The sequence below is a fragment of the Gopherus flavomarginatus genome, chromosome 5, assembly GCF_025201925.1.
Source record: "Gopherus flavomarginatus isolate rGopFla2 chromosome 5, rGopFla2.mat.asm, whole genome shotgun sequence".
NCBI lineage: Eukaryota > Metazoa > Chordata > Testudines > Testudinidae > Gopherus > Gopherus flavomarginatus.
This window is the reverse complement of record NC_066621.1, coordinates 53,727,162-53,747,914: the sequence shown is the minus strand read 5'-3', so window position 1 is coordinate 53,747,914 and position 20,753 is coordinate 53,727,162. Positions and strand designations below refer to the sequence as shown.

Here is a 20,753-nt window from a genome sequence, read left to right as displayed (position 1 = left end):
TTGGTTCTAGCAGGTTCCTGATTACTGTAGTGCAGCCTCTGCTCTGGTCACTCAGGGAACAGAAAACTACTCAGCCAGTGACCAGTATATTTGCCCTCTACCAGACTCCTGTACCCCACTGGCCTGGGTCTGTCACACTAGTTATTTAAAAAAAAATCACTGATTCAGTTCAACTGAAGAGATTTAACAAGAAAAATACAACATTGTAGAACAGTATATTCATTTTAAAGGTATTTCCCTCTGTTTGACCAGATATAAGAATGAAATATCTGTGCTAACACTTTGGATCTTTGCACTTATCCCAACTCTTGTAGCCACTGCTCAGACAAAATTTTCATTGAAGTCAATGGGATCAGTAAAGACTGGATAAGGACTTCAGGATTTAGCCAAAGATTAACCCTCAATAAACACACTGCATAAAAATCTCTGGTATAATACAGTTTTTTATATCTGTGTATATGGCATGAGTGTGTGTGTGCATGAGATCAATAAAAAATTTTGGAAGAAAAAGTTATTATTTTAGTTTCTTCCACTGTCACAAATGACGCAGACAGCTTGCCTTACAAAGAACGATTAAAGGTAGATAAAACACATATACAAGTATGAGAACTATATAATCACAAAAGAGGGAAAAAATTACGGGAAGTGAGAGAGTATAAACTAAAAATAGTAATGGGATAAAACTGAAAGCAGAAATTCAGCCTGAACGTAAAGAAAAAAATCTCCCAACATTAAGCTCAGTGGTTTAGTCTCCCCATAAGGAAATGTTAAAAATCCCACCAATTGGGACATATAAATTTATACTGGCAATACACTACAAAAATTGGGACGTAGAGCACAAACATGCATTGGCAGGGGGATAGATTAAATGTTCTAACAGTCCTATTCCTGTTCTAATTTCTATGGTTTTATGAGACATTGCTCCACCAGGAGGGAGCTACCCACAGGAGGCATATAAATTGCAATTTTACATAAAAACATGGGCCAGATTAATCTGCTGTAAATCCCTTGAAGTCAACAGAATTACAGCATAGATGAATCTAATTTAGAGTTTTCAAATATAATTCCTAGTTTGTACATAGAACCAACTAAGCATTTTCTCTTGATTTCTAAATTTCCCATCCCTGTAATATTTTGGTGCTATCACATATCAGTAAAGATTCATGCCAAAGTTCAATTCCATTGGGACCAAAAACCTCTGTCTTTTTGGCTCAGCACTTTGATACGTTTCTCTTTTAGAACTCTGCACTAGTCAAAGAAATGTAGCTTTCTTTTAATGGAAGATAAGACGTCACTGAAGGGAACCATTCTGTTTGGGAGTAAGCTACCTGCCTGCACAAACAAATATACACATTCAAAATCACAATGATGTAGATAGCTCTGGTTTGGCAATGAGCATGATAATAAGGCTGGAAACGGGAGCCAAAACTAAGAATAAAGATTATAATCAAAACAGGAGCATGATATAAAGCTCAGGCTGAGAGAGATCCCTTGTGGTAATTATGGATACTGCACCTGCATAACATCCACACACATAAACCAACTAATGTAGAAACATAATTTGCACCATTTCTGAATGATTAAAATATTACATATATTTGCCTAGTGTGCAGGGGAAATGTGACAAAGCAAAGGCTTACAATATATTGAGAGAGAGTGTTAAAAACAAATTTCTGATGAAAGAAGACATGTTTCACAGGATATTTTACAACAGGAAATAGGTTTCAGTTCTATTCTTAGAAGTTACCTTCACTCAGGACAGTAGTAAATATTTGACAGTTCTTCAGAAGGTATATTTGACATAGAATAAAGAGAACCAAACTGCTTTTTAAAAATAACTTTATTATAAACCTGTAGTTTTAATAAAATATTCAAAATAAACCCTGTAGCCACCCAGTTACCAACTGCTTCCAATAACATATAAAAATGCCAGAAATGACTGCAATTCTTATGGTGACTTCAGTCACTGTTTTCAGACTTTTCAGTCCCCTTGCCAACAACAGAGATGCGGTCAATTATCTGACGGAAAGGCTGAGTAATACCACCCCTGAAAACTAGAAGTTTGGATGAAAAGACTTAGCACACATACAGATACTGTATCTTCAATAATTACCTGCTGTACATGTAATTCATGGCAAGTAAAGTGGAAGCTAACAGAAATCTGGATAACTGCGGAATGTATGTATGCTAATAAGCTATTCTCCATTAACTTGTTCCAGCCTCCTTTATATATCAAATTAATTTTGTCTACTTGTTGCCTGTTCCAGTTTATAGACATGACATGAGCCGACATATTGATGTAGTATCTTTCATGTCCAAACACAGCAGACAAGATGAGCTGCACTGCACCCAAATAAAACATGTGAAAATGTACTACAGTTACAAAAAACCTGAAGAGTGGGATTTTGAGAAGAGTTTGAGAGAGTTGAAATTCAATGAGAGTTGGGATATCTAACTCCCTTAAGCGTCTTTGAAAATCTCAGCCTAAAAAGCCATTTCTAATGTAATTCAAAATTATTCAACATAACAACATACATCAATAAGGAACGCGAACTGCTTGATACACACTGTTTTTCTGAACTGAAGCATAGAGAGCATTTCTGAAAAGCAGCATTTTGTTATATGCAAGCGATTAAATCCAGATTTACTCTATAACTCTGAGTCAGGCGACTTGACTACAACAAGCAGAAGTTGCGGTGTAGCCTGAAAGTAATTCATTTTAAACTGCATTGGAGCTAGATTCCCTAGATTACCCCATAGTGAAAGGGGCTTAGAAATTAGATGTACAGACATCGTAGTGGAATATGTTGGAACATTTCTGCTATAACATCTGCACACACGACTGACATCTTCCAAAACAAAGCAAGTCACTGATCAGTGTGACAGAACTGCTTTTCTGAGGTGATTGAAGAAATTAATGATTGCTTAGCTAAAAGATATTTAAGATTTCTTATTAACTAACCTTCCTACCAAGAACAATTTAAAAGAGTCACTAGCATTTTAAAAGATTCAGTACATTTCATTGTTTCAACAGATGAAAAGCACAAACTCACAGGTTATTAAAATGCAAAAGTATATTTACAGTTCTGCTTTGTATACCAAATAAGCAGCTAGAAATCAAAAGCCTCTGATCACAAAAGCCGACAAGACTGCAGGATGAAGAACTGACTTCAAGTGAGTTCATTTCCTTCCCCATCCCAGATCAGGTTAATCCAAGATTAAACAGGAATATCTGTGAAATTTCTTAAATACCATCTGTAGGTATGGGGGTTAACTCATTCTTCTGAGTTTACTGACATGTTGATTTCTAAAATACTGCAGAGAAACAGTCAAAATCCTCATTCCATAGGAAGAAAATATTCCATGTACTTTCTTATGTCTGGAGCCTCAGGCTTGGGAAACGTTTTTCTAGACTGTCAGCAAGCGTCTGATCAGCCTCACGCAGTGCTTCCAGGAAACTTTCCACCTAGAAATAAAACACAAATATGCCAATCACAATGAGATGGAACAAAGGAATTGCCCTGTATATTCCAGTATCCTCTCACTGACAGCAGACAGTACTATTTCAGAAGAAGGTGCAAGAAACCCCACACTAGGCAGTTACAGGATAATCTGCCGCCCAAATGTCCAAAATTAGAAGCTGGTTTGAAGCCTGAAGAATGACTGCTTACATCACTTCCAAGACTTTTTTTTGTTTTTAAGTGTTTACTAGTGTAGAACTGGATCTTCTAGTTATCTATATAAATAGTTAAACCTTTTTTGAATCATGCTAAACTCTTGTCACAAGATATCATTGAGGCCAGTGACATCCACAGACTAACCTATAGAATACAATTCGCTCTAATACCAGTGAAGGTTTGATCTTGTTTAAAAAAATATACGTATATATTTTTCGTTCTTTGGAAATCAGATTTTTTTTTAAATCATTCTATAAAAACAAAGAAGCTCTGCCAATTTATGAGCTGATGATCTAGCTCAGAGTTTTGGCTGATGTGAGCCAAAAGAAAAGGAAAGAAAATAAGAATGTCTGATGTTGCATTAGATACTGCATCTTATGTCAGAGTAATCCCGCCCTCTCTATACCTGGCTATAAATTGCCCTGCATGTTTTCACCCATGTTAAAGATTTGGTCACATACTCACAGAAGTGAAATACAGTGGTAAAAGATTTTGAAAAGCACAGGAACATTTCTGTTCATTTAGATGCCCCTGGTTCAAACCCTCCAATATGTTTTCCTAGAAAACAACAGTAAAAAATAAACACAACTAGTATTTCATAAACAGCTGCTGAATACATAATCTCAGTCACATGCACAGTGCCATATAAACAAGTCCCTTCGTTTTCATTTACCAAAAAACTTCCAGGTTTTACAAAAAGTATTATTCAGTTTTTTCTGATTTTCACCCTACTTTTGTATCATTCAAATATATAAAAAAAAACTTGTTTTATTAGAAAAATACAGATATTTCATGCATTGTATTATATTATGATAATACATTTGTCTGTGTGTATGTGCAAAACTGTCTGTTGAAGTAAAGCTACATATTAGTCTACAAGATACACACAATATACAGGCATAGGCACAAGCACAAGCTCTGAAGTGCATGCGCAACTGAACATACTGATGAATCTCATGCCCACCATGTACACATTTCATGCTGTTATCAGATAACAGTTTAAAGATTTGACAAATACAAATGCGAAGAAAATGAAATTCTGTATCAGAATACGTTTCAGAACTCAAGGAAGTACTCAAAAGTTTTAAAAAAACAAAAGCAGGAGAAAAGGATGAAGTTGAGTGTATGCACTGCACATGATGTGATCCAATTATTAAATGTAAATATTTATAGTCTAATAGTTCTAAATATACAACAGTAAACTTTTTATTCAAATGAAAAGTTTTATTTAGGAATTGGAGATGTATTGTCTTCTTAAACTCACAGGTGGCATTGTGTTTTGAGTTGTTTTAATTCTGCAGCAAACCACATTGATGAATGGAATTCAGAGCATTAGTCTACGGAATAATTTTTTTCCCCATCTTTCCATCCACCAAAATAAAACCCGATATTTATCCAGAAAAAGTATTAATAGTTTTTTGCACTGACTTTCATGTTTTTGTTGATGTGATAATAAACACTGATAAATTCCTGTGAAAAAATCAAACTAAAACCTGAAAATAAAGGGCTCCACATTATCATGTCCTCATATTGCAAAGGAGGTAAAATACATGAAACAAGTAAGAAAGCTTATAGTCTAGAGCAGGGATCGGCAACCTTTGGCATGTGGCCTGTCAGGGAAATCCGCTGGCAGGCCGGGAAAGTTTGTTTACCTGCAATGTCCGCAGGTTCGGCCAATCGCAGCTCCCCCTGGCTGCAGTTCGCCATTCCAGGCCAATGGGGGCTGCGGGAAGCAGCAGCCAGAACATCCCTCGGCCTGGGCTGCTTCCCGCAGCCCCCATAGGCCTGGAATGGCGAACCGTGGCCAGTGGGAGCTGTGATCGGCCCAACCTGCGGACGTTGCAGGTAAACAAACCACCCCAGCCCCCAGCTGATTTCCCAGACAGGTCGCATGCCAAAGGTTGCCGATCCCTGGTCTAGAAACAATAGCTGACATAAAATTGAATAGAAAGCGGGAAAACATTCTCTCAGCTTAAATGCTTTCACAAAAAAGATCTTCAGAACTTTTTAGCCAGGAGCTGACAAATTGCTTAAAGACATACATGTATTCTTTCCCTGACTTAAATTAATTAATTCACATTCAAAAAGGAATTACCAATGTACATCAAGAAGATAATTTATCTCACAAAATAGACTGAAGAATTCAGAAATATCTTGATCTCTATCTTGTGCCATATAGGTTACAGTTGTACCTCCAAGTCACTTCTCTAATCAGAACCTTACACAACACAATTCTGGCACATAGTTGTACTTTGAGCAAAGAAAAGGAAGAAAATACCCCTTAAATAATAAACTTTCCTCTTTCCCTCCTCTGCATAAAATCCTATAATTTTTCTCTTTACCTTAGTCAATTCTTGAAGCATATTGGAAAGCAATTCACAACAGATATCCTTCAAGATTTTCAGATGGAAGTCTTCCTCAACTGTTCCCGACTTCTCAGTCTCCTCTGGTTGAGATTTCTTTGCGTTATCAAAAGATCTCTTCCCACAGTCCTCCGTGTTTTGTAAGATTCGAATCAAGCTCCCAATCAGAGGCATATCTAATATACAAAACCAGGAAACCAGAGTTTTACAAACCAAAAGACAGACTTGGCATTTTTTTCAAGCTACTATCAAGAGGATCCATTTCGAAAAATGAAGGAAGATTTGATAAGGATGTAGAAATATACACTCTGATTGCTTCAAGACCACAGCTTATCTGTATGTCACCGTTTGTCAATAAGGTTTTTAGAAGTGTTAGGAGATGGCACAATCCAGGAGACAAAACTCTAGAGAACCGGGAATTGTTATATACAATTGGCATTTCACTTCCTATCATAACTGCACACCACTCCTTTCTACAGGCTATGTGTCTTTAAAGACATAGCCCCATGGCATGGGGGAATTTCTCCAACAACAGCTCACAGCAAGCAAAATACCTCCCATGCTTCTGATGCCTAAGCCAAACCAATCTCCCCTCTTTTACTGGAAGGGTATGCGCTACCTTGTGCAGGTCCAACTCCTTGAGCCCTCTCCCTATTACTTGTATATCTAGGCTGTACCAAGCCCAGACCCAATAACAAAGGAAACCTGGACATCGCTTTAAGCCCTTCAGTTCAGATATCATCTGAAGAAAGGAAAACAGAGGGTAGTACAGTAAACTTTGCACAAGAATAAACCCAACTCCCAGCCAAGTGAGCAGTGCAATCTTCTGCTGCTAAAGAAATCAGCTCTCGTTCCATGTCACTCCTTTCCATTGTAAAGGCTGGCCTATGTTTTCATCCATTTCTCAGTGACATTCACAATTGATGCAAATGATAAAAATACATGAATTAAATGCGGAATTCCCTCCTACCTCTTAAAATAACTGCAACCCCAGCCTCTGTTATTAACAAGCATTATTTTTGCAGTTCTATTACTTATCACCATAACTGGTAAAGAGGAGACTCAGCTGAAAATCCAGCTTTAAATACCTCCAGAATTTTAGAAATGTTTAAAATCTGAACTCTGGTATAGAAAAGAGAGTTGCAAGCCACCCCTATCTTTACAACGGGCCAAGTTGTTACCTTTATGGTGTTCTAAACCTGTAACAATTCTGTGCCCTAAACCAGTCTTGAGTAACCATTAATAAATTAAAACAACACACCACCTCACTACTGCCATGACTCTAGTAATCAATTGTACAAGAAGTAAAAATTATACTTGCTTTTTCTCCTCTTGACATATTCCTGTTGTATCTGTGAAGCAAACATGGCAGACAGTACAGACAAAATAGAGGCCAAAACACTCTTCTGCTCTTGAATGATGATCGGTGGATCATCTGGCTGGCAAAGTTCATGGCAAACCAAACCATAAAGTAAAGTCCAAGTCTCTCTTCCTCCATCAGGAGACTGCACTTGAGAAAGAAAAAAACATTGATTCAAGGAGAGAATTTTTTTTTTTTTTACTTAAGTATCTGTCACAATCGAACGTCACTGCAGCATTGTTCCATAATATACAAAAAGTCACGTGTCTTACCAATAGCCTGAATGCCCTCATCCACTGTGGTTAGGAGCTGCAAGATGTGCATATAAACATCAAGCCCCTCTGGATTATCTGAGCTACATCAAACAAAAACAAAACAGATGAATTCATTATTAACAGAAAAATGACTCTTCATGAACACTAGGATACAAGGATTATCCAACCGGCCCATAAACAACAAGAAACTTTAGAATAATAAATCATGACACTTTTATATGACAAACCACAGGGACCAAATCTTGTCACTAATAGTAGTCCCACTGAAGTCAAGAGTTTCAAGATTGAGACTCAAGAAGATAATCAGCAGTCACCCTGGTCCCAAAAGTAAAGGAGAAAGAGCATATTTACCAGATTTGTTTTGCTGCTTCAAGTACACAAGGTACAATCTTAAAATCTGGACGTTCTTTTGGAGAATCATCTGTAGACTGTCCCACCAATTGACAAGAGCCATTTTTAATCCAATTTAACATTAGTTCTTCATCCAGGTCAAAGAGCTTGTCCACCACCTCACCCACTTTAACCAGCAGTTCAACTGCACAGACAAAAACATAGTAAATTTTGATGAATAATGAAAAACCAGCATACAAAATTCTCACCTCTGTTAACACACAAAAACCAAAACTCAGAACAAATACTCATGTTGAGTCGCACTTCACAAATCAAACATATGAGACCCTCAAATAGAAGAGCAAAGTATTATTATTTCTTAAAATAGGGAACACTACGGCTAACATTCTTTTAAGCCAAAAAACTGAAATTTTAGGATTTTTTGCACAAACGTCCTGCTGTTTTTATTTAGCTGAAGATGAAAAACACATTTTTATAAATGTCAGTCAAGCTACATGCTTAAAACAGTGTAAGTGTTGTAATGTTACAAGAATAAGCGGAATAGCTGCCAGTACTTGGCTTATTTTTCTAAGTGTTTTTCAGTTTAGTCCTAACATGAAAACAGTGTATTTAGATAGTAAACCTTAAAAAGAGATACAATGTTATACTGGAATAACTGAAAACATGGGCTTGTTTTAAAACAATAAAAATGCCATGTACATGTATTTCAATAAGGACCATGTGATTTGCCTTAAGGAAAGAAATTTGATCTGGCACAGACCTAAATCTAGGGCTGATTTCAATCTTCCCTTTTTCTGTAGGGCTTGGACAGATCTACAAAATCTACAAGAGTAGATGCAGTTTATTCTGTATTCATTAAGTTTACTATTTTTAAAGTATTCTGCACTTTCAAAACAAAGCCATTTGTCTCTACAATTCAGATGTACTTCAGCATTGTGTTTTATCTAATACCATCAATACCCAAATTACTTGGCAACCTACCATTTGTAGAGCTTGACATGATAAAACAAACACAGTCATACACGGATGGGTTTTCTCGGATTCTTTCAACCCAGATGTTGGCCACCTCAGCTTGGGAGAGGCAAGTTAGCAACAACCTAGACAATAATTGCAATTTTAGCTTTGCATGTAATTAAAATACAGTGGGTCAGATCCTAGTTACAGTAGTGTTACTGTGGATTTACACTAATCCTACTGGTACAATGGAGAAAAAAATCAGGCCCACAGGGGATGAAATCCAAGTGCACTGTGGAATTTCAGAAGGGAAAGGGAGAGAAAACAAAACAATCAGCCCACTCTCAAGGATTTTATTTACAGTCATTAGAACACATTAAAACTCTATCAAACATCAATATTTCAGTTGCTAACAAGATGCCCTACCTGCTTGTTTCCAGCAGAGTAGGAGAGTCCGAATCACACAAATGCTGCAATAACATTTGTCTGTAAATAAAAGTTACAATGTGAAGTTTAACTGAATTGTTCTTAAAGAAAAAAATTAATTTTAGAACAGGATTAATTTCACATCAATTTTTCATACCAGCAGTTTGCCCCAACATAAAAGTAAAATCCTCCTCCATTTGTGTAGAGATTAATGATATTTCCAATTCTAAAAATTCAGACAAAATGCATTCCTGGGCATCAATATATGCTCAAGGGCTTATGATGAGTGATAAGAAGGGACTTATGGTTAACTGACAGTTCCTCTCTTCATCATAGCTTTTTTTAAACACTGAAAATTTCTCAAAGGAGCATTATCTTTCAATCAGTAAATAGTCAGTTGAAACGCCTGAAATAAGTTGGGGCGGGGACAAGAAACTGTGTTCCTCTTCTTAACATAATCCGCGTGAGATACAGAACAGTGGATTAATTTATCTGCATTGTATTTCTCAAGACAGACAAGCCCAATAAATGATCCTTTCTTTGTTAAAAAATAAAAGAAACTACTACAGAGACAAAAATATTTATAATCAAATTAATTTTAACCTAATCTATTTGGTCCAAAATCTAAGACTAAAAAGAGTCTTAATGTTTAATCCATATTTTGAAAACATATACACACACGATGGAAAGCAAAAGCACACGCACACAAACTTACCCAAGATTGTCATCTCTGCTAATAGACATGCATATGTCTTGGAAACAGGCCATATTACCCAATATTCCCACACAGATTTCCTGTGAAATCACAATATAGTTAGATTAGACAATGCAATATAGGTGACAATTTCCTTTCCATGACCTTAGGGTACAGATCTAACTGTGGTGGAGCTGGTTCTCACTTCTCTTCTACATAAGTTAGTATAAGCATTCACTTTCCACACAGACTGAATGTTTCCATTAGAGATGTCATGTAGGAATGCCTCGGATGCACTGATGGCCAATTATACTATGGGCAAATGATGGCAAGTATTCCTCCGGCTTATCTTAGTTAAGGGTTTAAAAAAATCATATACCTTGAAACAAATGTCTCTGGTTTCGTTAGTTAGGCCAGACAAATAGATATTTTGTGCAAATCAGTTTGGAGCTTAGTTGGATTCATAAACATAAGAACAAACAACTTGGCATGCAAATGCAACCCAATGACACAGTCACCTCCTGATAAGAGAAAGGATCTTCTCAAAAAAACCCCAACAGACTCTCTCAATTTCTGATAGCAGTATTTTTAAAAACAAAATGCAGCAGATATCACCAACAGACTATATTCACTCTTGGGCTATGACCAAAAGAATGTACAGCTCTACACAGAGATCAAGGGCTCTGAAGTATCTTGTCAATAACCAGTGCTAATAATAAATGTCACTGGAAACCTGGAAATCTTAAATCTTCAGTAACAAAGTTTGGATCTAGCGCTGGCAGGTCAAAAGGTTAAAAAAAAAGTCATTTTTATTCCCATCTTTTTTCACCACCTTTAAATTACACCACAATTTTGGCAGTCACTGTCTCAAATTGCTCAGGAGAGAAGCCAATGCCACGGCAGTATATGATCAAAGAATTTGGAACCCAGCTTTCAAATGACAAAGCATTAAGAGTGAGATTTTCAAAAGCCATCAGTATTAGCCTAACTCTTCTTCCACTGACTTCAGTGGGAATGGAGTTAAGACAACAGTGAGCACTTCTGGAATTCCAAATCTTAATTCCTATCTATAGTGGACTGTGAGATACAGAGTGCTAAAATCACATGAACTGAAAGCGGGGGAGGAAGGGGTAACGGCAGCGGCGCAGGACAGAGCGGGGATGCGGCGGGACAACAAGTGATTATAAGAATGATAGCATTTTAAGCACTGATATCTGATAATCCACTAAGATCAAAATCACTTTGGGAGACCAGAACAAATACCTACATTCAAGACCTGTAACAATTTTTAAGCACTGATCATAGACCAATGAGCAGAAGAAAGATTGAAAGCACTGGATGTAGTGTATTTTACAAGCCACCCGCCTCCTCACCATTCAAATCATATACAAACAAAACATGAAGGAAGGAGAAAGGGGAGGATATTTTGCACATGTTCACCCAGGACTATCGGTTATTGCTATTAAACAGGATAGCAGTTTCCATTAATCTATACTTACAATAAGTCGAGGACACTTAGACTTGGCAAACACTCCCATAAATATATCAGGGACATTAAATTCTTGGAGAAATAATGCGACATCCTGGGGAGAAAAAGTGTTAATTAGGCATTTTTTTTTCCTTTTTAAAATATAATTTCCACATGCAAATCAAACGTTTCTCTCATGAAATCAGGCTGGATCAAGCAGTTGTCAGATTCACTAGGACAGGTGAGTTATCTACCAACCCCTGCAGGCTTGTCAATTACAGTCAATGACGAAAGAAAATAAGAGAGACACAGCTGTAGATATGTTTGATCTTGAACTCTTCCCTCTTGTCTTCCAGATGTCATAGTTTTTGCCTTCCTCCTGCTGATCTTCAAAGCAAATTTTCTGTTTTCCCAGTCTACCTGGCAGTTATTCTCTGTAAATCTCCCTTGGACAGTTCTATGAAATCAATATTCTCTGTGAATCTAAGGTTATTCACTATCTTCCCACATGAAATAAGAAGAGTCATATTATCTCTCAGTGCTAATCAATACTGCTTCCAGTACCAAGATGAACAAATCTGGCTAAAGAGTGCATCCTTGTCTCACTTCCATGGCTATCCTGAACCTTCCCATCAGCTTCTTCTCTACTTTCGCCATACTCATTGACTTGCTGTAGATGTTTTCTACCAGCTTGATCAATTTTTTGGGGATGCCATATGTTCAAGACTTGTCATAATCTTTTCTGCCAAATGCTACCAAAAGGTTTAAAATCTCTAAAGTTGTTATAACAAATTTGGTTGTGTTCTATCTGTTTCTCTGATATCTGTCTCAAAACAAAGAGCTGACTTTTTATACTCCATCCTGGTCTAAATCCGGTCTGCCCCTCTGCAAGCACTGCTTTATGGGTATCTGTTCATTCTCCTCTGCAAGGCTCTGACGTGTGCTTTTCCCCGCATACTCAGTAAGCTGATTCCTTCATAGTTCTTATACTCATTCTTACCTCCTGTTTTATAGATCACTACTATTATTGCTTTCCCCCATTCGCTCTGCACTTGCTCTTACTTCTAAATCTTATTAAATAGTTTGTGCATTGCCTTTAATGTGCGTTCCTCACTTGCACCAAACTGCTCTGGGGGTATGTTGTTAATTCCCAGCACCTTTTCCTTTTTCAGACTTTCTAGTGAAATCTTTACTTCTAAGAACTCTGGCTTCTCTTCTCTCTCATTTGTACAGGAAAACTTTTCAGGGACCATTCATCTACTGTGTTCCGGATTCTGTACAACTCTTCAAAATATTCTTCCCCTCCTTTGCTTCTTCATCCTCAACTATTTGCCCCCACTTGTCTTTCACTGTTTACAGCTTCAACTTATATGTCCATTCAGTTTTCTTATCTTTCAATACAACTTGTGTCACATTTCTTTTTGTTGGTTTCAGAGTAGCGGCTGTGTTAGTCTATATCTGCAAACTGAACAGGAGTACTTGTGGCACCTTAGAGACTAACAAATTTATTTGAGCATAAGCTTTCGTGGGCTACAGCCCATTTCACCAGATGCACAGAATAGAACATATAGTAAGAAGAGATATATACATACAGAGAACATGAAAAAGTGGAAGTAGCCATACCAACTGTAAGAGGCTAATTAATTAAGATGAACTATTATATAGTGATAATCAAGATGGCCCATTTCTCCTGCTGATAATAGCTCATCTTAATTAAATAGCCTCTTATAGTTGGTATGGCTACTTCCACTTTTTCATGATCGCTGTATGTATATATATCTTCTTACTATATGTTCCAGTCTATGCATCTGATGAAGTGGGTTGTAGCCCACGAAAGCTTATGCTCAAATAAATTTGTTAGTCTCTAAGGTGCCACAGGCACTCCTCCTCCACTTCTTTTTGTGTATTCTTTTTTTTAAAAAACAACATTGTTCTATGTTTTTTCAATGTTCATTTCTTCTTTCACCAGAAACATGATGTTTTTCTGCACAGCTTCTTTGTATTCTTTCCTGACACATTTCCTGATCAACTGGTCATAGATTTTAGCTCTTGGCACGGTTTCAGCTGCTCCAGGCTTCAACCCCATCAATGCCGACATTAACTTATGAATTGATCCAGTATCTGTCACAAATCATCCGCATGACAACACACTTGATTTCCACCTGCAATTCACAAGTACAATGTCTATCGTATTCTTACTTAGCCCATCAAGTGATAGCCAATTCCACTCCCTCATCAGCTTTCTTTGTTGGAACAGTGTGTTCATTATCACTGGGTTGTTACATAGGCAGAAATTTAGTAGCTTCTCTCCTGTTTTGCTTTCTTCATTGAGTTTCAATCTGCCCTTTTGCTCCATCCCAGAAATCCAGTCCAATCCTATTTTCACATGAAAGTTTCCCAACACTATAATATACTTTGTCTTCAAACTTGTATTGTTTTCTGTAGATCATTACAAAATTCATTGGTTTCTTCCTTGCGCAGTGATACAGTCAGTGCATATACTAGTACTCAGGGCTTTTGAGCTGTGCTCTAGCTCCGCTTCAGCTCCAGGCAAAAACCTGCAGCTCCACTGCTCCGGAGCTGCTTCGCGCTCCAGCTCCGAACTCTGCTCCAAAGCCCTGCTTGTACTATTGTGACAGCAGCAGATTTTATTCTAAATCTTGTCCTCAACATATGAAAAGATATTGGACTTTAGCACCAATGTGACTCCATCCTGGTGTCTTCCCTTTCTGTTCCCAGGACCCAACTGCCTGTGTCTAATTGAAGATCTTTCTTCATGAGCTAGTGCAGGGGTAGGCAACCTATGGCACATATGCTGAAGACGGCACGTGAGCTGATTTTCAGTGGCACTCACACTGCACAGGTCCTGGCCACCGGTCCAGGGAGATCTGCATTTTAATTTAATTTTAAATGAAGCTTCTTAAACATTTTAAAAACCTTATTTACTTTACATACAACAATAGTTTAGTTATATATTACAGACTTAAAGAAACAGACCTTCTAAAAACATTAAAATTTATTACTGGCACGCGAAACCTTAAATTAGAGTGAATAAATGAAGACTCGGCATACCACTTCTGAATGGTTGCCAACCCGAGCTAGTGTTTGCTTCAGAGTGCATAAAAAATGCTTGCTATTCTCAGCCTCGTACTTGAACAAGCTTCATGACAGGGACAGGCATCTTTCATACTCTGCTTAGGGGACCCTCAGCAGATAGCATCAGCTAGAATAGAGAAGGAGCAACACCATTCAAGTTGGGAAGCTGGCAAAGAGTGCTTGTTTCTAGGTCTTGCACTAACCAGAGCTATCAATCCTCTTCTTTGAGGAGCATTTTGACTGAGGATATTCAGTGAAAGGTTGAACCACTGCAGAGAAATTTCTCAACTTTAGAGTTGTATTCAATACTTCATTACAGACTGCTCACCAACATACCTCATCCATTGACATGTCCCACATTTTACAGATGTCATTCTCCATTTCTTCATCTAGCTCTGTCTGTACTTCGTCATGGTTCGAGTTGGAATCACTCTTTTCAGGGCTAATGACCTATCAAGTGAAGTAAAAAGAAAATGGAGCAATAGTAAGGGAGTGACAGTGAAGAACTACAATGAATTGTTCAAGACTATCTATTGCTTTAGTTATCCAAAGACAGACGTCACTAACAATCTACTCTTTTCAGACCTTCCAAAACTGTACTGCTCATTTTTAAGCATTTTCTAAATGAATCTTCTTAGGCAGAAAATATTTTCCTTTAACAATATGCAGGCCTTTCACCTCACCTTGCCTCAATGTACCCATCTAAAAAAGCAGGGACAACAATACTTACCTATCTGACAGACTGCTGGGAAGTTTAACCAACATTTGTTAGAGAGTGGGAGGTCCTCTCTTGAAATGTTCAAATATTACTTCCTTTGCAGAGATATTACACACAGGTGAGTAAGATATATTTCTCATAACAAATTAATTGTGTGCTCTGGGCTAGCTACATTAAAGTTATCAAATCATACAACAATATCAGAGATGTCTAGTGAACTTTAAATAACTAAAGCTGTAGTGAAAACAAGTCACAGTCACACAGTTTAAGCCAGAAGGGACAGCCAGATCATCCAGTCTGACCTCCTATATATTATAGGCCACCATCACCACCCAGCGTCTGGACACTAAATCGAACCGTCAAAATTAGACAAAAATTTTACAGCCCACAACAGACTAGACTATTATGTGCCACAGACTGAGGTGCACCAGTGCCCTAGGCCCCCACAATGGCAGGGAAATAATTGATTAAGTGAGCTTATACCTAGATAAACCCGTATCCACATGCTGCTGAGGAAGAAAAAATCCCCCAAGGCCACTGCCAAGCTAAATTGGGGGAAAATTCCTTTCTCACCCCACATATAGCAATTGATTAGACCCTGAGCATGTGAGCAAGAACCAACCAGCCACACACTTGATAGAAAGAACATTTAGTGCCAACTCAGAGTACTGGCCCTCCCCATCCAATGTCCTATCTCCAGCCCTGGCCATCCCTGATGCTTTAAAGGAAGGAAATAAAAAAAAAGAACACACACACAGAATACATTGGGGGCCAGGAAATGCCTTCCTGACCCCCACCAGTGGCTGACTAAAACCAAGAAACATGAGCTTTTAGGAACATGAAACATAAACCAGAAGTGAACCCCAGGGCTCTTAAGCCTTGACCCTCTATATCACAATCAACCTTGTCATACGTACTCATAAATTATACTCATAAATTTCTCCAGTGCTCTTATAAAACTAACTGAGTTGGTTGCCCCACAACTCCTATTGGGATGCTGTTTCCACTCCTCTAATGACTAGAAATTTTCTTCTAATTTCCCGCCTGAATTTGTTCCTGAGCAGTTTACATCCATTTATTCTTGCACCAAAGTTGTCCTTTAGATTAAATAGCTCTTCACTCTTCCTTATAATAATGAACAATCTTATTCCTGGTTATTCACTGAGGTCACTTTCTCTCCATGTTACAACACGCATTATTTAACCTACAGGCCAACTGTTAACATAGAAAAAGCTCAGTACCTAAGCGTCCCCCAGTCTTCTGAGACTGATGAATGGTACTTATCACGCACCTCAATCAGTTTTGTAAGGATACTGAACAGCCAATGCCTGCTGTAGACTGTGTTCCCAATGGAATCCCCTGCAGCCTGCTCATCCTCAGCATCACTAGAAGGGGGTGAAGGATTCCGGTCCATTTTTCAGAAATCCAGCACGATCTCTGGACTAGAAGCTTTCCAGCAATCCTGCTTCTCTACAAACAAACATGAGTGGGGAGTGACTCCAGGCAAGAGCTGGCAGCATGCCTGTCCCCATCAAACCATGGAGAGGTCCCAGTACTGGGTTTATCATGGCGGCAGTGGCTCCATGGCGCCGGGCCCACACTCAGAAGGGGCCCTAGTGTTCGGAATTGCTGCTTCAGCCTCCCCTGGACAGCTGAGCCGGCCATAAAAGCTGCCCCCACCCCCTCTTCCCATCCCTGCTCCGCCCTAGTCCTGCCCCCACTCCACCCCTTCCCCGAGGGGCTGCAGCAGGGGTCAGGTGTGCCCTGCACTCACAGGGCAGCAGGAAATGGAGTGACCTGGCCACAGCCTGCTCATGCTGGGGGGCAGTTTCCTTCCTGCTCCCTAAGCCTGCTCCTGCCCCCCACAGACTTTGGTGCAGCTTCCCCCTGTTGAGGCCTAGGGATGTCTAGGGACAGTCCAACTGAGCCCCTCCAGGCATGTGGGTCCTGAGGGAGCCTGGCCAGGGAAGGCTGCACTCATGCTCTGTCCTGGCCAGTTGTGCTGCTTCCGAGGGGCAAGAGGGATCCCTGACCGGCCCCAGCACTGCTGCAGGCTCAGCCCATGCATGGACATAGTCACTGCCAGCAGGCCGGTGAGTGTGGCTGGGGGGCAGGAAGGGCATGGGGGAGTGGGTCTCTGGAGGGTCTGTTGGGAGCGGGGGGGGACAGGGCAATGGGGATTCTGTGTGGGGTACTCCTGGGGGAATGAAAACAGATCCCCTGCAGATTTCTTTGCTTCCTTTTCAAAAGTGACAGAGAAGCAAAGGGATGGGGATGGCTGCTGAGAATGGGCTTAGTTTGGGGGGCAGTACACCCAAACAGAGGCAAGGCGTGGGGGCTCACGGAGTCACATACCACTGCCTCCCCCACTTTCTGCAAGCACAGAGCTGCTCAGCTGAAAAAAAAGGGTGCTGCTCAGAAGATGCCACTTTCTGGGTCCTAGTGCTGGTTGAGCTCCTCTTCTGTGTGCTGGGAGCTACCCCGTTTTCTGTACAACAGTGAGTGCCTATGGTGGGCAAGGGCAGGGCTGGCTGGGGCTAGGGGGAAAGAAGCAGTGGGGAAGGAAGGGGGTGGGATGGGGAGGAGATGGAGCAGTGAGGAAGGGGCATGGGATGGAGAAGAGAAGGGGCAGGGAAAGCAGGAACTAGCAGAAAGAGGCAGTGAGGACGAAAGGGGTGGAGTGGGGAGGAGATGGGGCAGGAGGGAAAGGGGCATGGGATGAGGAAAAGAAGGGGATGGGGGAAGCTGGAGCCCAGCATGCGGCATCCCCTTGGCAGAAACTGGGGCTCCCCTGTTAAACAGCCCCATCAAACCCTCAGCCTCACAAGCCCGACCTCCCCTTCCTCTGCACCATCTTATGAGCCCCCACACACACACCCGCCCCACTGAGCCCCAATCACCTAGACCCTCACTCAAATGAACCCCATCTCCCCTGGACCTAGATCCCCCCCTCCTGAGCCCCAAACCCCTTCACCTGCATCCCTGCAGAGTCCCATTGCCCCTGCAAACCCCCATATGAGCTTCTGTACATCCAGCTCTCCCACTGAACGGCCTGCATCCAGACTGCCCCACAGAGAACTCTCTTACCCCCACACTAAGCCCCTCTGCACTTGGATCCTGCTTACCCACATCTGGTGCACATGGCACAGCGAGGCAAGGCCCCAGAGTGTTCTGGGGCAGCCCTGGCCCTTGCACTGTGTCAAGGTTGGGTGCAACCTCACTGCCAAGTCCCTGTCTCAGTGGAGTGGGGGAGGCTGCAGGGTATTCTCCCACCTCTATGCAACCAGTGTTCTGTGCTCCCCATTGCCATGTTGGAGCCCCTACATTTATTTATTAACAAATGAAATATGCAGAATTTTAAAACATTGTGTGCAGAATTTGTAATTTTTTGGTGCAGAATGCCCTCAGGAAGATGGGGTGCTGTGCAGCTGTGATGGTGGGACTGTGAGGAAGGTGGTGGGCAGTGGGGAGGTCTATGGGCGGGGGGCATAAGGGTAGGGCACTGGGCAGGGGGGGGCAGTGTGGTGCGGACCCGCCCTCAAGGGGAAGGGGCAGACTGGCAGCACAGGCTAGTGTGCGCCTGGTAGCTACAGGTTTGTAACCAGATCCCTCCTGCTGGGCTGCTCCCGCCACACTGTGCCTCATTGCCCCCAGCCCGCCCTTCACTCTCCAGACTGACCATACCGCCCCCTGCACCTTGCCCCATGGGGGCCCACAAATATGTTGGCGCCGGGGGCACAAAAAGATTATCCGGCCTTCTGGTCTTCCGCAACCACGACCTGCGTCCCCTTCCCCACCAGGGCACGAACTCCTCACGCCACAGAGCACTGATTCCTCCTTCCGCCCCACCTCCTCTCCCTGCACCCAGGTCCCTACCCGGCCGGGACCCCCCCTCCACCGGCTCCGCCACCCCACAAAGACTGCACAGCGCACACACCGCGCGGGGAACTGACTCCCCGCCCGTCACTGCGGGCTGCGGCAAGCGGAGTCCGCCCACCGCCCGGCGAGGAAGAGGCGCGGTGCGGGGAGGGGAGGGGAGGGGGCTCCCGGAGCGAATCACAGGCCGCTCCCTCCCCTCCTCTCCTCTCCTCCTCGGGGGCTCGGCCCTCACGCTACTGCCGGGACGGGAGCGGCTCCTGGATCGGCTCCGCGCGCTCACCTGGCAGCGGGGCTCAGCGCTCTCCGCCGCGCGGCTCCTAGGGCAGGACCAACAACCGGCCCGGCAGCCAGCCAGAGAGAGACAGACTGACAGCGCCTCAGCCGCGCCACAGCGCCCCCTGCAGCCCTGCCCCCCACAGACAGCGCCTCAGCCGCGCCACAGCGCCCCCTGCAGCCCTGCCCCCCACAGACAGCGCCTCAGCCGCGCCACAGCGCCCCCTGCAGCCCTGCCCCCACAGACAGCGCCTCAGCCGCGCCACAGCGCCCCCTGCAGCCCTGCCCCCCACAGACAGCGCCTCAGCTGCCCCACAGCGCCCCAGCAGCCCTGCCCCCCAGAGATAGCATCTCAGCTGCCCCACAGCGCCCCTGCAGCTCTGCCCCCCCAGACAGCACCTCAGCCGCGCCACAGCGCCCCCTGCAGCCCTACCCCCCACAGACAGCATCTCAGCTGCCCCACAACGCCCCCTGCAGCCCTGCCCCCTCAGACAGCACCTCAGTCACCCCAGAGCTCCCCCTGCAGCCCTGCTCCCACAGACAGATCCTGACCCGCCCCACGCCCCCCGCAGCTCTTCCTCCCATAGACAGCGCCTCACCCCCACAGCACCCCCTGCTGCCCTACCCTCCCACAGACAGCACTTCACCAGCCCCACAGCGCCCCCTGCAGCCCTGCCTCCCACAGACAGCGCCTCAGACACCCCACAGTGCCCCCTGCAGCCCTGCTTCCCACAGACAGCACCTCACGAGCCCCACAGCGCCCCCTACTTCCAACAAATTGTCTAAGATTTGAGACCTTTTGACTGTGCACTTTTACCCTAAAAACTGAGGAAAGGCCTTAAAAATTATTTGAACAGAGTCATGCTAAGAACCCCCCACTGCACGCTGCAAATTTGTTTGAGCTTTGCTTCAAGAGTGGGACTAGTGGCTAATTACATTGTTGTTGTAGCACTTAGTGCTCCCTGGCTATTAGAGACACAAGGTGGGTGAGGTAATGTCTATTATTGGACCAAATGTTGTTGAAGACACAAGCTTTCGAGTTGCACAGAGTTCTTCTTCAGGACTGTTAGGCCGACATGATTTTGACATTTTTAAGATTCCTTTGTTTTTAAGTGAAGATGCTAGGGTTAAATGCACTAGCAGAAAACTCTAATGAGGCTATTGTCAGCTGCCTGGTATCTATCCAAAGATTGGGATGCATACAACCAGAAAATACTGG

The 20,753-nt window shown here is 42.2% G+C and overlaps 1 protein-coding gene across 4 annotated transcripts; it reads right to left on the bottom strand.

The window, feature by feature from the left end:
* Positions 1–1,822: 1,822 nt before the first annotated feature.
* Positions 1,823–19,588, bottom strand: SAAL1 (serum amyloid A like 1). 4 transcript variants are annotated; one of them, XM_050955818.1, is made up of 13 exons: positions 19,542–19,588; positions 16,674–16,852; positions 15,001–15,114; positions 11,600–11,683; positions 10,122–10,201; positions 9,407–9,466; positions 9,008–9,123; positions 8,027–8,210; positions 7,673–7,755; positions 7,362–7,550; positions 6,020–6,216; positions 4,143–4,235; positions 1,823–3,466 (listed from the first exon to the last, which is right to left on the bottom strand). In XM_050955818.1, the coding sequence occupies exons 2-13, from the start codon at positions 16,794–16,796 to the stop codon at positions 3,374–3,376; spliced, it is 1,416 nt and encodes a 471-aa protein (XP_050811775.1). In that variant the 5' UTR covers positions 16,797–16,852; positions 19,542–19,588; the 3' UTR covers positions 1,823–3,373. The 4 variants fall into 4 exon arrangements, with proteins under 4 accessions (XP_050811775.1, XP_050811776.1, XP_050811774.1 ...); XM_050955819.1 differs by having other exon boundaries at positions 19,494–19,550; XM_050955817.1 differs by lacking the exon at positions 19,542–19,588 and adding an exon at positions 17,738–18,248.
* Between the last annotated feature and the right edge of the window lie 1,165 nt (positions 19,589–20,753).

Excerpts from the sequence above, each read along its gene's own strand:
- SAAL1 (XM_050955818.1), bottom strand. The coding sequence starts at position 16,796 with ATGGACCGGAATCCTTCACCCCCTTCTAGTGATGCTGAGGATGAGCAG. Across the intron at positions 15,115-16,673 it reads TCCTTACAAAACTGATTGAG|GTCATTAGCCCTGAAAAGAG; the intron begins GTGCGTGATAAG and ends TTCACTTGATAG. Across the intron at positions 10,202-11,599 it reads CTAAGTGTCCTCGACTTATT|GAAATCTGTGTGGGAATATT; the intron begins GTAAGTATAGAT and ends GTGATTTCACAG.